At 47.0% G+C, this 16,341-nt stretch overlaps 1 protein-coding gene across 6 annotated transcripts in view; it reads right to left on the reverse strand.

The window, feature by feature from the left end:
• PAMR1 (peptidase domain containing associated with muscle regeneration 1) overlaps positions 1-16,341 on the reverse strand; it is a 164,113-nt gene that overhangs the window by 62,298 nt on the left and 85,474 nt on the right. Inside the window, exon 1 of one of the 6 annotated variants that reach the window (XM_019948260.3) lies at positions 8,496-8,706. The exons of 4 other annotated variants lie outside the window; for them this stretch is intronic. In XM_019948260.3, coding sequence (XP_019803819.2) covers positions 8,496-8,568 — 73 coding nt within the window. In that variant the 5' untranslated portion in view covers positions 8,569-8,706. Of the gene's footprint in view, positions 1-366; positions 558-8,495; positions 8,707-16,341 lie in introns of those variants that run through there. One more of the 6 variants, XM_019948263.3, reaches the window with a different exon arrangement.

Genomic DNA, 16,341 nt, shown 5'->3' on the forward strand with positions numbered 1-16,341 from the left:
GCTCTAGGCGCGCACGCTTCAGTAGTTGTGGCTTGTGTGCTCTAGAGTGCAGGCTCAGTAGTTGTGACACATGGGCTTAGTTGCTCCGCGGCACGTGGGATCTTCCCAGACCAGGGCTCCAACCCTGTCCCCTGCATTGGCAGGTGGATTCTCAAGCACTGCGCCACTGGGGAAGTCCCATATTCTCCTTATTTTTGAAGAGGAGACAGTGTGACTGTCACCAAGGATACAATGTAGTCGAGAAGTCAAGTCACAGCTCTTATGGCTCCCCAGAACTGCCACATCATCATAGGTGTGCATTAATCAGACCCACACCTCAGTTTGATCAGTGATCCCAGGGCAACCACATTACTTTAAACAACTTACGGACAAGAAATGAGTTTTCTTGGTGAACTATTCAGGTCGATGCTGGTGAGGACTTTTCTTACAGCAATGTGGTCGGGGTCACCTCCACAGTTCTTTCAACATCTCAGCAAGTGCAAAGGGACTAGGACATCAGACTTCCCGTCCATCTCTCAGCAGAAGTCTGAAGAAAAGCTCATGTTTTGTAGATTTTCAAATTCCCTTCTTACCCCATCCTCTGTAACAGTGAAGATATTCTTCAATGTTTTATTCATTATGGGCAAGAGACCTGAGTTTTCCAAATGATGGAGCACAAGTTCCACTGGATGGTATAAGGCATTATGTGAATAAAGGTTCTGCGGCCAAACAACTTTGTAAATGCTAATAGCAGCTTTCTTTATTGTAGGGCTTTGCCAAGTCTATAATATTCTTTGCACATAGTTAATTCCCACATCCCCCAAACTAATTCCATCATGACATCCTAGGTTTTGCTTACTTCTGCTGAATATCCTTTAGGATTAGTAATCCATGAAACCTACTTTGGAAAATACCAGGCTGGGCCATAAGCTCTCTCAACCTTAAAGAAAGTGCCTTACATATATACAATGGAGTATTACTCAGCCATAAAAAGAAACAAAATTGAGTTATTTAGAGTGAGGTGGATGGACCTAGAGACTGTCATACAGAGTGAAGTAATTCAGAAAGAGAAAAACAAATATAGTATGCTAACACATATATATGGAATCTAAAAAAACAAAAAACAAAAAGGTTCTGAAGAACCTAGGGGCAGGGCAGGAATAAAGATGCAGACGTAGAGAATGGACTTGAGGACACGGGGAGGGGGAAGGGTAAGCTGGGACGAAGTCAGAGAGTGGCATGGACATATATATATATACACTACCAAATGTAAAATAGATAGCTAGTGGGAAGCAGCCGCATAGCACAGGGAGATCAGCTCGGTGCTTTGCCTCCACCTAGAGGGGTGGGATAGGGAGGGTGGAAGGGAGACGCAAGAGGGAAGAGATATGGGGATATATGTATATGTATAGCTGATTCACTTTGTTATAAAGCAGAAATTAACACACCATTGTAAAGCAATTATCCTCCAATAAAGATGTTAAAAAAGAAAGAAAGTACCTTAAGGAAAAGGCCTTTTATTCATCATCCTGTCTCCAGCACCTAGGATCACACCTGGCACCTGGTAGGTGCTTGATAAAGTCTACTGAATAAATACATGAATGTGGATACATGAGGCATGTGTGACTTCCAGGGTCAGGTTATTTGTGTCAAAGACTGATGTTAGAAATGGCTCTTGCGATGACCTTTTGGGGTCTCTATTTTACAGTAGAAGGAATCCATTGGGTCCATTACTGCTGAACATTTTTCGCTCTTTGTGTACTGCAGTTTGCATCTCATTTCCATAAAGGCTTGCGCTGTTCACTTGTTCTTTTCTACCATTGATTGGCGGGGGGAGCCAGGCTTGTACAGAAAGGAGGCGGAACATCACTTAGAAGCAGGCAGTCAATCACCCACTGGGAGGCAGAAAGCCAGACTGAGAATAAAGATACTTAATACCAGGCAAGCCCTCCCTTCTGCTTGCAACCAGGTGAGCCAAGTGGTATATTGAAAAATACAGTAGATGCTACCAGATGGAAGCTAAGCTCAGGCAACTTGTCCTGGGATATCTCAGGTGTTCTCTACCATCACTGTTGACTTCCGAGGTGGGATCCCATGATGCAGGGGATTAATTGATCATCTTCAAAGGAGTCCTATGAAGTAAGTGGACATGGAACCGGGTTTGAAAAACATTGACACCTTGGTCCCTCAGAGTCCTCAAATGATTTGACTTGAAGCAAAGCAGGCCAACATGCCTCCTTGGCCCAGCGGTTTTCCATTAAAAACTGGTTGGAAATTTATTGTAACCAATCATAAGTTCAGCTGATGAGGACAATTGCTACATCTTCCCATGAGCTAAAGTTGCCTGAATGTGTTCCCCACTCTGTTCCGGCAGCCGCAGCCCTGGGTTTCCAATCTCCAAACCAACTGACCAGACTTCTACTTACATTGACGCCGGCTGCCAGAGCACTAACGCAGCCCTCTGAGACAGCCAGAGCCTCGGAGAGGGCAGTGATGAAGATGCCCGCACTGCAGGAACAAAGGCATTTCCCCAGCTCCAGAGGCAGAAGGGTGACAGAAACATGTGTCTTTATTTGCCGCTCAGCCGAGGGGGGCACTTCTCTTAACCATTTGACAAAGGACCCAAGACATTAGCGTCTAGTAGACAACTGATCCTCATTCAAAACCCACCTGAGTATTCATGGAGGGCGTCTCCATTTCCATCCCCTGCAATGTCCATCAACTGCGTTATGCCCAAAAAAAAGAAGAAAACACGCTTCCCTTTACTCACGCCAGGCCTGCTGTTCCTGTTCCATAGCCTAAGAGTTTACACATTGACAATCTTGACAGAATAAATCCATAAAGGAGAAGCGCTACCCAGCGTCAGGGCCAGGCTTGAAGCAGGTCTCATCCTCAATTCTGTCCCTCCACAAGCAGACACATGATTTTGATTACAAAGGCTGACCACGGGACAAAGAAATTCTCTCTTCCCACATCTAATCAGAATGAGATGCATGAGCCTGTGGACAGCTACCCCAGAAATTAGCGGGATGGGCAATCTGCTTAACACTCCTGTTTCCTTTAGAAAATGGCTGCTCTTGGTTTCCACGTGGTCCCACTGGGGCTGCTGAGGTCTCTCCCTCATCTCTCGCATCCACTCTGCCCCCACAGTGGTGAGCACATGACCTCCCTGAGGCCATTCTCAGCTCCTGGAATATCCAAGGGATAACCAGAATTCTTTACTAACGCCATGGTCTTTATGATTCGGCCAGGAGATCTACCATAGTCGGACCCCCTGCTGACCACGGCAGCGTTGTGCAGTGTTTCAGTGCATGCATAATGGGGTCAGGCTCTCTGGGTTCAAATCATGGACGTCCAGCTCCGTGACCTGGGCAAGTACTGTACCTCTCAGTTCCCTCCTATGTAAACTAGGGATAATAACACTACTAATTGGCTTCTAGATGTGTTGTGAGGATTAAATAAACACAAGTAAAGCATATAGGAGAGTGCCTGGTATTTACCACAAGCTCAGTAGATCATTTGGGATCTGGTCCCTTAGGTATGGAGGCTTCCACCCTTGGTGTTTCCACCATCACCCGGTGAAGAATCTGATGTGCAGCCCTACCTACTCCACTCTCAGCCCACATGGGCTCCGTGTCTGTATCACGAATAACAACCGAGAACAATGAAAGGAGTCATTATCGGTGGGTTGGGCAGTGCGGGGGGAGTAGTAGAAAGTCCCACCGGTTAAGAGAGTGGAATATCTGTAGCCAACACTACTTCTCTGCCTCCTGTGAGTGGTTTTGTTTATAGATATGAGGTTTGATTTTTTTCCTGCATTTTACTTCTTTCTCTCCATTATAAACCTAATGCTTTGGCCCAGATCTCATGATGACTGACGAACAGAACTCCTTAAACACAGACCAGGCTTGGACTCTGATAGACTTTCTGCCACTGGTCTGGTAGCTTTCAAAGCTCCAGCTGCCCTCTGGGTCCTCTGCCATGGAATTCAGGAATTAGAAAATGTAAACATTGCTTTCCCCTCCCCTTTAAAATAAAATAAGAGGAAAGGGATCTGGGCTCCTATGACTTTCAAGTATCCACAAAGTGAGGGTGACAGGTTCTCCCACATGTGGGAGGAGCAGGGCGCCACCTTCTCTCATTTATCACTGAAATGGCACTTTTCCCAATTTGCACATACCCCAGATCAATTGCAGTGTCTAGAGCTGGGCTCAGGGGAGGCAGGTAGAGAGGTTTTCTCATGCATCGGGATTGGCCACCCCTAGTAGGGCAGATGGAAATAATTTTCTGACTTAAGGCCAGTCATTAGGTCCTCCAGACGTCATGAGACGCCATTATCTCAGCCATTGCTGTCTAGCCAGGGTAACCCAGATGCAGATAAGTTTAAGTCAAACCCATGGTCCCTGCCAGGAGCATTCCAAAGCCCTCCCTAAGCTTCTGGATATTTCTAAGGGACTTACATGCTCCAGGTCACATCTGCCTCTGGGTCCAGAGGTGCTTTGTCCCTAGCTTACTGACCCAAACATAACACCAAGCCTCACCCTCAGTTTCCACCAAAAGCTCACTCTCAAGGGCATTCCTGAGAATAGAACATTTTACCAAAGAGTTGGTGGTCACAGAGTTGAGATTACATTGCACAAAACACACAAGTTAAAATATATTTACGTTCCTTCTTTTAAAAGTCCCGTCTGCTACGAAATTCTCACTTGTGCTTCCCCCCATTCAGTACACAGCCTTCTACCTTCTCTCTTTCACTCTCCATTTCTGCCCCATCCCTCCCAGGAATGGAGGTCAAAAATGCAAATGCCAGTAGAGACTAGCAGAGAACACACGTGTGAATTGAGAAGGCAGGGTGTCAGGCCAGAGAGGGGACCCAGCCTGCCTCAAAGCATTCAGCTTCAAAATATTTTTAAGCGTCATATCCTACTAGCTACTTCTGCAGACCTTTGACCCGAAGGCTGCCAATCCTTCGGTGCTACAGTCCCCCTCATTGCCAAAGTCACCCCCAAAAGAGCAGCAGTGCCACCCAAACTGGAGCTAGCAAGAAGCCTCCCCCCGCCACGTGTGTCCTGAAGCCATGCCATGATCACATGTGCATCAGTATATGATGCTGTTAGGTACTTGAGTTTAAGTCAGCCAGGTACCACATGAGCTTGAGCTCAGAAATTCGACAGTCTGGGCTCACGCCAGGCTCCGCTAATCTGCTTGCGTTTTCTTTTTATCATTATTACAGAAAAATGTAAATAACATAAATTTACCATTTTAATCACTTTTAAGTGTACAGTTCAGTGGCTTGGGTAACCATCACCACTATACATCTCCAGAATGTTTCCGTCAGCCGTCACTGACACTCTACACCCATTAAACACTAACTCCTCAATCTTTCCTCCCCACAGCCCCTGGTAACCACTGTTCTACTTTCTGCCTCTATGAATCTGACTTCTCTAGGTATGTCATATAAATGGAATCATACAGGATTTGTCCTTTTGTGTCTGGCTTCTTTCACTTAGCATAATGTTTTCAAGGTTCATCCACGTTGTAGGCTGTGTCAGAACTTCACTCCTTTTGAAGTCTGAATAATATTCCACTATATGTACCTACCACATTTTGTTTATCCACTGATGGACATGTGGGTTTTTCCCACCTTTTGGCTATTGGGAATAATGCTGCAGTGGACACTGGTGTACAAATACCTGCTGGAGTTCCAGCGTTGACTCATTTTGTGTATATACCCAGAAGTGGAATTGCTAGATCAAACGTTTACTTTTTTCAGAACTGTGCCTGTATATCTTTGGACAGGTTACAGACCCTCTCTAAACTTCATCTGGAAACAGCACCTACCCTGCTTTGGCTCAAACACTGGGCACATCATAAATGCTCACAGACATTTACTCTCCTTTTCCTCTGCATTTGAGGTACTCAAACTAAACGATCTCTACAGTTACTCCCAGCTCCCTAAACCAATGATCCCACTCTCAAATTATTTCCCTGTTGGAGAAGCCAGGAGTTCTCAGAATATATATCTGGAGAACACCCTCTTCATGGTCCCCACAAAAATCTAGCCCTGCCAAGAAGGCCCAATTTTCATAGCTCTCTCCTTGGAATTTGCTAACACATCCCATTATAAACCAACATCTAATTTTTCTTGCCACTCCTTCCCCCTTGCTTTCTTTCCACATTCCCTTTCTCGGTTGGCTTCTCCTGCCCACTGAATATCTGTGCTTCAGATTATCTTCCCCAGCTGCCTTGATGCTAATTCCCCACCAGCTAATGTCTGTTGGAAGCAACACTTGTGAAGTTATTCATATTAAGGTTTCACTCCCCAGAGTCGCATCTTGTAAATGAGTTGTTCCTTTTAGGCAGAATCCTGCTGGCAGAGCTACTGGTATTTGGTGAAGTCAGTGGAGTTGGGTTTCTCCCCTCACATGCTGTTTATATTGGGTTATCACTTGGCCCGATGTTTGGATTTTCATCCTCAGACACGTGTCCCAAGTCGATGAGCAACAACCGTCTGCTGTGCCATCCCCGTGGATGTTTACATTTCATCAGATGCTCTTTTTAGAAAAGTAATTAGAGGAAACATGCTGCTAAGCTTTCCTTGACAGGGCCGGATTCAGAACTCCAGCGGGGAGTGGACTCATTCACTCGCGACTTGAAGAAATATTTCCTTCTCCACTCCATCTCTCCGTGCTCCCTCTGAATGCGAATGCTTGACAATGAAATACCCTTGCTGGACTCGTGAAGTTGCTCTCTGGTTCAGTCAGCAGCTCGGCTGCCCAGACGCCGCGTACCCTCCCTGAAGCTTTTCCAGAGCACAAGGTAAAAGAGATTCTCAGTTCAGGAAAAAATGAGTTTTTCAGATCCTGGGCAAGAAAAAAGGGGCAGCTGAGCTTTGCTTTTTAACTTTTCTGGGTTTCAGCCATCTTACCTGCCACGTTAGAAAAAAAGAAGCAGGGGCGTGCTGATGCAGGGATGAGCAAACTAGACCTCGGAGCCCTGGTGCTCCAGAAGGAACCAGGTTCCTCTGGAGTTGGGCTCGGGCCACCATGCCCTGGAAGTTCGGCTCCAAAAGGCAGAGGTGGAACAGGAATGAGCCTTAAGGAAAATTCACCAACTTACCCGCTGGGGCAAGTGTCTGCGTTTATGGATTAACAGACTTCCCCCTCCTGGGCTCCTTCTTCCTACATTATTGTCTTTGGGCTGTGCCAGATGCCAGTGAGGCAACATTCAAATGAAACTCTCTCTCCAGCTTGAGAGTAAATCACCAAGGAAGATTTCACCTGGGGCTGGCAGGCTACGGGTAGATGGGAAGTATTCACCAAAATGGGTTTTGCATTTTTTATATCTTGGCTTTTTGTTCGTCATGAAGGGATATGCCCCACGGTCCAGCTCCCCTTCTACAGTAGGTGACTGCATTTTACACCCTCACCGCTCCCACTTACTCTGTTTCACTCTCAGGCACTTGCCAGCTATGTGCAGCAATGGAGCATCCACCTCTCGAGTAGAGCACAGGTGACAGGTAACCAGCACAGGTGACAGGTAACCCCCGGAGAAGGAGAGTAGCAAAAGCTCACACACTCCCTGCTCCTCGGCAAAGTTGCCCTATTTTATCATGTGTGTACATTTCAACCGGTCCTTATCTCCCGAGGTCTCACCCTACCTCCTGACACCTGGCCTCTCCAGCCATAGGACAGATGATCCTAAGAAGTCCTCCTTCCCTGCTTGCCCGGAAGCAATCAGAGGACAAGCCTGCCCTCTCCTTGCTTCTGCTGGGTCAAGAGGCTCCCAAGACCTCTGTGTCTCGTTTCAGCCTCACTTGCCCCAGGAGCCCATTTGACATGGGTTTTGTGGCTCAGAAAATGACATGTGAAAAACACAGAAGCCACAGCTCTTTCTAAACAAACACTGTGCTTCCCCAGAAACGACTTGCACTCTTCACCTCGGCTTTTCCTTCTTCCTTCTCATTCTTATCAGAAAGGAAGTGGATATATGCTGAGCGAGTACATCTCCCTTGCTGGGAATCTGTTCTGAAGGGTTGTAACTGTAAGATTTCGTCAAGCAAGACGCCCCAGAGGGACACCCTCACTGCAAGCCCTGCTCTCATCCTCCTCTTTCCTTCCAGCAAATCTCTGAGGGGGCTTCTTCCAGTGGGAGATTTAGCTTTTGCATGTCAGGGGGCATACCTGACACTGGGTGGATTCCCGGAGGTGATTTTGTGCTTTCAAAAGCTAAAATAAAAACCCAGCAAATAAAACTGTAGCTGGTACCCTTCATGAGGCAGTTCAGTCCCACAAGTTGGGATGACAGAAAACAGTGTCCCGTTCTCAGGGAGAAAGACAGACACTCCAGCATCACCAGCCAAGCCCCCAAGATTATCACTGAGAAGAAGCCCCCCCCTCCCAGCCACCACCCACATACACACAAGCACCATCTCCTGGGACCCCCCAGTCCTGCCCCCTACCAAACCCCAAGAGGGAAAAGTCCCCTCCTGGGGGTCCTGATGCTACCCACAGTACCTCTTGGCAAGGAGGAGATGAGAAGCAGCTGCAGGAAAGTGAGCCCCAGCTGCGGCCACCAGCCCAGCTCCATCGTTCCGCGGTGGTGCCCGGAGCGACTGCCGGGGAGGGACCGAGGGAGGCCGGCGGGCAGGCGGCTCTCACACGGACCTCCCCAAGCCCCAGCAGAGCGGGAGCTCGGGTTTCAGCTCGCCAGGCTCTCCCATCCTCATCCGAGGGGAACCCCCTTCAGCCAGAGCGACGTCAGCCCAAACCTCTCCTCTCCGCGGCTGCCTTAACCCTTGCGGGGCCCGGGGAGGTGTGGCCGCGCGGAGAGGCCCCAGGCTGTGGCTGGAAGGGAAGCTGCGGGGCACGGAGGCCAGCCCAGGTCAGGCTGGGCTCCCTCAGCGCGGTGAGGGGTGGGGAGCAGCCCGCAGTACCCTGAATGGGAGCGGAGGTAGACGGGGCTGGGGGCCGCTCAGGTGAGGCCTGAAGCACCTGCCCCCAACACCCTCACCCACACCCCGAGCCTGGGATGGGAGGTCCAGTGCCTGCCTTCACTGCGCACACTGCGTCTGCTAGATTAAAAGCCTGCCTTCGAGGGGGAGGGGGCGCACTGGTGACGTGAGGAGAAAAGCAGCCAACCTGCCTCCCCCTCCACCTGTATCCCCAAGTCTCCTTCCTACCTGGAGCATTTGCCCCAGGTGATCACAGTTTGGAAATCTTAGCCTTTGCCTCTACAGGCTTCCGGGAAAATTCTTCATCTTCCCATGGCGCCCATTATGGTAAGTTCAGCAGCATAAAAGCCCCTGCACACATGCTAGGCAGGGTATTGGGCTCAGGGATCAAAGAACACACAGGATATTGCCTCCGTTCTGAGGACGTTCAGTCTAGGTACAGAGATAGCAAATGACATGTTGAAGTGAGGAGGAAGGATGCTTTACAAGATAATAGCTGACTTTTTTTTATCAATTTCTCTGTGCCAGGCATCTAAGTACCTTACATGTATTAACTCATTTATTCCTCACAATAAACCTATCATCTCTGGGACTTCCCTGGCAGTCCAGTGGTTAAGGCTCCCCACTTCCACTGCAGGGGGTGCAGGTTCGATCCCTGGTTGGGGAACTAGGATCTCACCTGCCACGAGGCATAGCCAAAAATAAATAAATTAATTAATTAAAAAATAAATAAACCTATCATCTCCATCTTACAGATAGGGAAACTGAGTCATTGAGAGTTCAATAGCTCATCCAAGGTCAGGCAGTAAGTGGCAGAGCCAGTAGGAGAAGGGGGTGTTGGGCCCAAAGCCAAGTCCCAGGAAGAAAAGCCACCCTGGTGTCCAGACTGAGGGATGGAGGAGGCCAAGGCCAGCCTAGAGAGAACAGCTGGAACTATGGAGTAATGCCTGGACTAAGGAGCCAGCCGTGGAAGTTGAAGGGGAAAATGATGGGAGAAACTTGGCGAAGGTAGAATCCCAGGACCCAGGACAGACTAAATGGGCAGGAGCCCTGACACAGGTGCTCCTCTCAGGGAGAAATTCCTAAGTCCCAGCCCTGCTTCTGGGGCCCATTGCAGCCGAAAGATTGGGAACAGCAGTCAAATCCTTGATTCGCCACTAACTCTCTGAATCTCAATTTTCTCATCTGTCACATGGAAATAATAATCAAATCTACTTTGTAGACTGTTTGGAGAATTTAATGAGATTATATACATAAAGCCCTTAGCACAGCGTCTAGCTCATCCTCAATGCTTCATAAATATAAATCCTTGTCTGTATTATCAGTCTGAGACTGACCCCAAGGACATCCCGTGGTACGGGCCTTCTCCCTCACCCTCAGCTTCTCTATACAGGTGAAATTTGTTTAAAACAAGCATCAAAAATAAACTTAAAAGGGGGGAAAATGCCAAAGGGCAGCACACCTAGGGGGTAGAGGGAAGAAGTTAGAAGAGGAGAGGTTTACTTTGTTGCTGGTCAACCAGCTCTAGTCCTTTGGTAATGGGAGTGGGGAGGTGGTGACTTAGTTTCCAAATAACTGTAGGTATTACAGCCTCTCAGGAATCTGCTTCTCCCATCAGCTGACAATGCTACTTCCTTCTTCCCTTGTCTCCCCTCACCTACACACACAAACACACCCTCCCGGAGTCATACCCAGCAGCCTCTCCCTACAGCGATTTACCCCACTAGGGTGGAGCCCCAGGGGATGAACATGACTGGCAGCTCCCTAAGGAAGTCCCTGGTGCCAGGTCTTTGCTTCTCCAGGCTTAGGGGGCTGGAAACAGGCCCTCACATCTATCTTTGGAATGCCCACAGGAGTAATTGGGCCCTACTAGTTTGTTGTCACTAATTTGGGTTTGCAAACTTCCTAGGGCTATGGAACCTGGAAAGGAATTCTCAGAAAGGAGCAGGACACATTCTTCTGGGGAACTGAAAGCAGTGATCAGATATTACCCTGTTGAACTTGACAATAAACATGGGCTGGTAGAGGAAGAGGGAAGCTATGACTATGATACAAAAAAGGTCAGTAGTTTGTCTGAGTTCATACAACTCTACACAAATTTCCATTTTCCTACCCAAATTTAGCTTCCTCTCTTCCCATTATGGTCAAATCAGTTTTTCATATTGATAGAGTTTAGTATTATTCTAAGTCAGGATTCTTGACCCAGGTTCCATGGGGTCTATTGGGAGGAGAGTTTCACATGGCCTTTGAACCTCTGGAAATGATATGCAAAATTTTGCATGCAGTTTTTGGAGTAAGAGGGAGCCATGGCCTTCTTCAAAATCTCAAAGGGATCTGCCAAGTCCCAACTTTTTAAGAATCCCTGATCATCATAAGTTAACACTGAAAAATTCACCAAGTATCTGTTGGGTTAGGGGAAAGTGGTTTGGGACAGACAATTGTTGAATCTAGGCTATAAGCTGCACAATGGGTATTTGTAGGACCCTCCCTCCCTCTTTTTCTATTTCCGCCTTAAGAGCTCTTGCTCTGAGTCATATTGCCTAGTGTTGAATCCAACTGGACCACTTACTATACATGTACACCTGGGCAGGTTATTTCACCTATGATGGCTATAGTTTTCTCACCTGTTAAGTAGAGAGAATAATGGTACCTGTCCCCATAGGGTTGGAGTAAAGAGCTCAGAACAGTGCCTAAAATATACTAAGTACTCAGGAAACATTAGCTATTTTTATTATGATTCTCTCCCCCTCCTGCCCTCACTTTCTACACCCACTTCTGGGAGGAATCAATCATTACAAAGGCTATGGGTGAAAGAGGCAAAGTGCCATGCTGGGAAGTAGGGAACAATACCTGGAATTAAGAATTATCTACTTATAGGGCTTCCCTGGTGGTGCAGTGGTTGAGAGTCCGCCTGCCGATGCAGAGGACGCGGGTTCGTGCCCCGGTCCGGGAAGATCCCACATGCCGCGGAGCGGCTGGGCCCGTGAGCCATGGCCGCTGAGCCTGCGCGTCTGGAGACTGTGCTCCGCAACGGGAGAGGCCACAGCAGTGAGAGGCCCGCATACCGCAAAAAAAAAAAAAAAAAGAATTATCTACTTATAATCAACACTCAGAAATCAACAATTGGCTGCAGTAGATGGAGTGGGGCCACCCATTTAATTACAAGTCACAATCCCCTCTAATTTTCACATGAAAGGATGAGGCACTCGAAAAAACCTGAACCTTTTTCAATGCCATGGGAGGCTGATTGCATGTGAATACACAGAAAGAAACCGCAGAGAAGGCTGTCCTGTGAATGCCAACAGCTCCCCAGTCTCCAAACTATACCTTTTTCAGATCAGCACCTGAGCAGCAACCATAGAGAGGGCAAGCCAGAGTAAAGAGCTGGGGTGCTACAGGGCTGCAAGCCTGAGAGAGGCATCCCAGAGCACTGGTCAGTAGTGTGGTCAGTAAGTGTGGTTTTCATCAGCGTACGAAACACAAAGTTCAAGTCAACCAAGGCCAGAGATGGAGAAGGGGAGGTCTGTGGAAAAGACAAAGGGTCCTTCCACCAGAGCCTGGCCACACCATGGAAGTCTCCAGCCCTAATGAATCCCGGCTGTTCACCTACACAACGAGCCCCAATGTTCCACCTCCAGGGCTGGCTCAGCTCCGCTCCCTTTCCATTGGGAACCAGGCAAAGGGGTAGGTGAGTCTGTCGTTCTTTCTTTAACCACATTCTTCTTGCTCTATGTCATTCATCATGGAAATTGCTGAAAGTGGGCACACTTCCCTCCTTCATAGTCAATGTGCTCCTGAATCACTTGGGGAAACCTATTCTTGACTTTTATATGTGTATTTATAAACTTCAAATTAAAGCAAAACGTCTGCCATGCCACGGAACTGCAAAGCTTTACGAAGAACACTGGCAAAAACTGTGACCCCGATCCAAGTGGCTAACTCAACAATTACAGGCATTTGAGCCATTTACGATGAGGAAGGGACCAAAAAATAGAATAACTCCAAGGAAAGGCAGCAGGGTACAGTGGCATAGAAAAGGCAACAGGGGCTTCCCTGGTGGCGCAGTGGTTGAGAGTCCGCCTGCCGATGCAGGGGACACGGGTTCGTGCCCCGGTCCAGGAAGATCCCACATGCCGCGGAGCGGCTGGGTCCGTAAGCCATGGCTGCTGAGCCTGCGCATCCGGAGCCTGTGCTCCGCAACGGGAGAGGCCACAGCAGTGAGAGGCCTGCATACCGCAAAAAAAAAAAAAAAAAAGGGCAACAGGCCCCAGAGTGGATCAAGGCTCTACTACCTACCGGCTGTATGAACTTGGGTAAGTTCATTGGCCCCTCTGAGTCTCAGTGTCCTCATCTATAAAAGGGAGGTAATAGCTACCTTATAATTCTGGTGAGATTAAAATGAGGCTGGCATACATAATGGTAGCTCAGTCAAGGTTGACTGTTGTTATAACTACGCATGAACATCTACTTTTAGAGTTTCATTTCAAAATGAAACTAAGTAGGTACCATTTTCCACAGGTCTGGTGATATAAGTTAGGTTATGTTCCTATATTGATTTGCAGCCAATGCATGTGTGAAGAATATATTGTCTTGTATGTTTATGCTTCCAGTTGGAAGTCTAGGGATAGAGTGTGCATTTGTTCAAAGACAAATCGAGAGGCCTGTCCTGAGTAGACCCAGTCCAAGTGCTGAAGAAAAACTTATTCTGATGTTCGTTAAAGACTCTAAGGAAGATTTTATTTAAGGGACTGCAGCAATGGGTGTCTGCAGGAAGCAGGGGAGATTGGGCTCAACTCTGAATAAAACAAGCAAAAGTGAGGATTTATCACCAAGGAGCAGGGTGCGGGGTCAGTGGATGGAAAAGTACTAAGAGGAAACATTAGGAATAAGGGGGGATACTGGCTAATCTGATTTAACAGGATTCTTCCTGAAAGCACATCAGGGTGATCAGATATCAGCCAGGAGATGGTGGGGGATGAGGAACTGAATCAGACATCAAGGGTGATCAGATATCAGTGACGGGAGGTTCTCACTAAACTGACTTGGCAGGATTCTTTCTCTTGAGGACAAGCCTCAAGGAGGGGCCTAGTCAAGAAAAGGCTTACACAAGACTGACTACAGCTTGCTTAAGGAGCAAGTCTTTGTCACACAGGACCCACAAAATCCCCTGAAAGGCCCTTGCTTTGAATGTCTGGTTCAATCTTGCCACATTGTTCACTGGGATAAATAGGATTTGCATATAAAGTAACCTGTCTCCTTCCATGGAAGGAAGGAAAGGAGAAAGCACAAATACCAGGTGAAAAATCACCCATTCACTTATTCAGTGCACCGTATTGCACGTCTGCTATGTGCCAGACATCATCTCCGGTCCTTGGAGGATAGCCGTGAACAAAACCTGTGTGGTCCCTCACCTTGCAGATTCGCAGACCAGATAGCAATGAGACATTGGGCAACTGTGATGAGCAGCATGACTGAAGGTGGAACATTCCAAAAGCATGTGACCGGGAGATCCAGTCTGGTCTGAAGGTCAGAAATTTCCCTGAGAACGTGACACTGAACTTCAGACCTAAAGAAACACAGAGGGAAGGGAGAGTAGAGGACAAGAGATGACGAAGTCCGGGTGATAAGGAAGCTAGAGGTGCAGGCAGGCCTTCAAAACCATGAACTTGATTCTGAGGGTCACTGAAAACAACTTGAAGGCCAGTGACTGGATCATACTTGTGCCCCAGACTCAGCTCTCTGCACCTACATCCACCATGCAACAGGATGGAGAGAAGTGGCTTGATCTGAGAGGCACCAAGGAGGTAAAAAGGATGGGATCAGTGATTATGGTGTATATTGAGGAGAAAAGTGAGGGAGCAAAGACCACTCCCAGTTGATAACTGCGTAGATGTGGGTGGGTGTATGGTGGTGCGCTGTGTAGGACTCTCTCTCTCTCTCTCTCTCTCTCTCTCTCTCAGATCATTCACTCTGGGAGAAGTCAACTATGGAGAGTCTCACACAGAAAGGAACCGAAGCTTCCTGACAACAGTCCCATGAAGGATCTTGGGAGCCAGTTCTCCAGCCCTTCCGATGGCTGCAGCCCCAGCCAGCAACTTGCCTGTGACCTCACCAAGAGTCCCCTTAGCCAGAGCCACCCAGCTAAGCTGCTCCCAGATCCCTGACCCTCAGAAACTAGGCAAGATAATAAATTGTGTTGTTCTGCACTGCTAAATTTGTTACACGGCAATAAATTACTACCACAAAAGATTTCTGAATTGGGCAACCTGGGGTAGAGGAGAAACAAAAACTGTCTATATACTTGGTAAACCTGCAGCCAAATGAAACCTTCTGGGCAGCCGCAGCTTAAGGACTCAACAGTGAGAAATGTCAATACAATGAGCCTATCACAGGGAAGAAGCTTTCAGTTGTGCATAATAACAAACCCAATTCATGTGGCTTAAACAACAAGGAATTGTATTATCATGTATAACAATAAGTCCACAGATAGGACAGCTCCAGAGTTAATTCTGTGGCTCAACAATAGTGTTAAATACTTAAATAGGTCCAAATTACCAACAGATACATATAGTGTGCACACATTTCTATAAAATCTTGGGACATATAAAAATAGCATGTGTTATACAGATGGCCAACAGCCACATGAAAAGATGCTAAACATCGCTAATTATTAGAGAAATGCAAATCAAAACTACGAGGTATCACTTCATACCTGTCAGAATGGCCATCATAAAAACATCTACAAACAATAAATGCTGGAGAGGGTGTGGAGAAAAGGGAACCCACTTGCACTGTTGGTGGGAATGTAAATTGGTGCAGCCACTATGGAAAACATTATGGAGGTTCCTTAAAAAACTAAACATAGAGCTACCATATGATCCAGCAATCCCATTCCTGGGCATATATCCACAAAAGATGAAAACTCTCTAATTCGAAAAGATACGTGGACCCCAATGTTCATTGCAGCACTATTTACAATAGCCAAGACATGGAAGCAACCTAAGTGTCCATCAATAGATGAATGGATAAAGAAGATGTGGTACATATATACAATGGAATATTACTCAGCCATAAAAAAGAATGAAATAATGCCATTTGCAGCAACATGGATGGAGATTATCATACCAAGTGAAATAAGTCAGAGAGAGGAAGACAAATATTAAATGATATCACTTACATGTGGAATCTAAAAAACAGTACAAATGAACTTATTTACAAAACAGAAACAGACCCCAGACATAGAAAACAAACTTAAGGTTACCAAAGGGGAAGTGGGGGGAGGGATAAATTAAGAGTATGGGATTAACAGATACATATTACCTATATAAAATAGATAAACAACAAGGATTTACTGTATAGCACAGGGAACTATATTTAATACCTTGTAATAATCTATAATGGAAAAAAAA

This window comes from Tursiops truncatus, chromosome 8 (assembly GCF_011762595.2).
Source record: "Tursiops truncatus isolate mTurTru1 chromosome 8, mTurTru1.mat.Y, whole genome shotgun sequence".
NCBI classification, from domain to species: Eukaryota; Metazoa; Chordata; class Mammalia; order Artiodactyla; family Delphinidae; genus Tursiops; species Tursiops truncatus.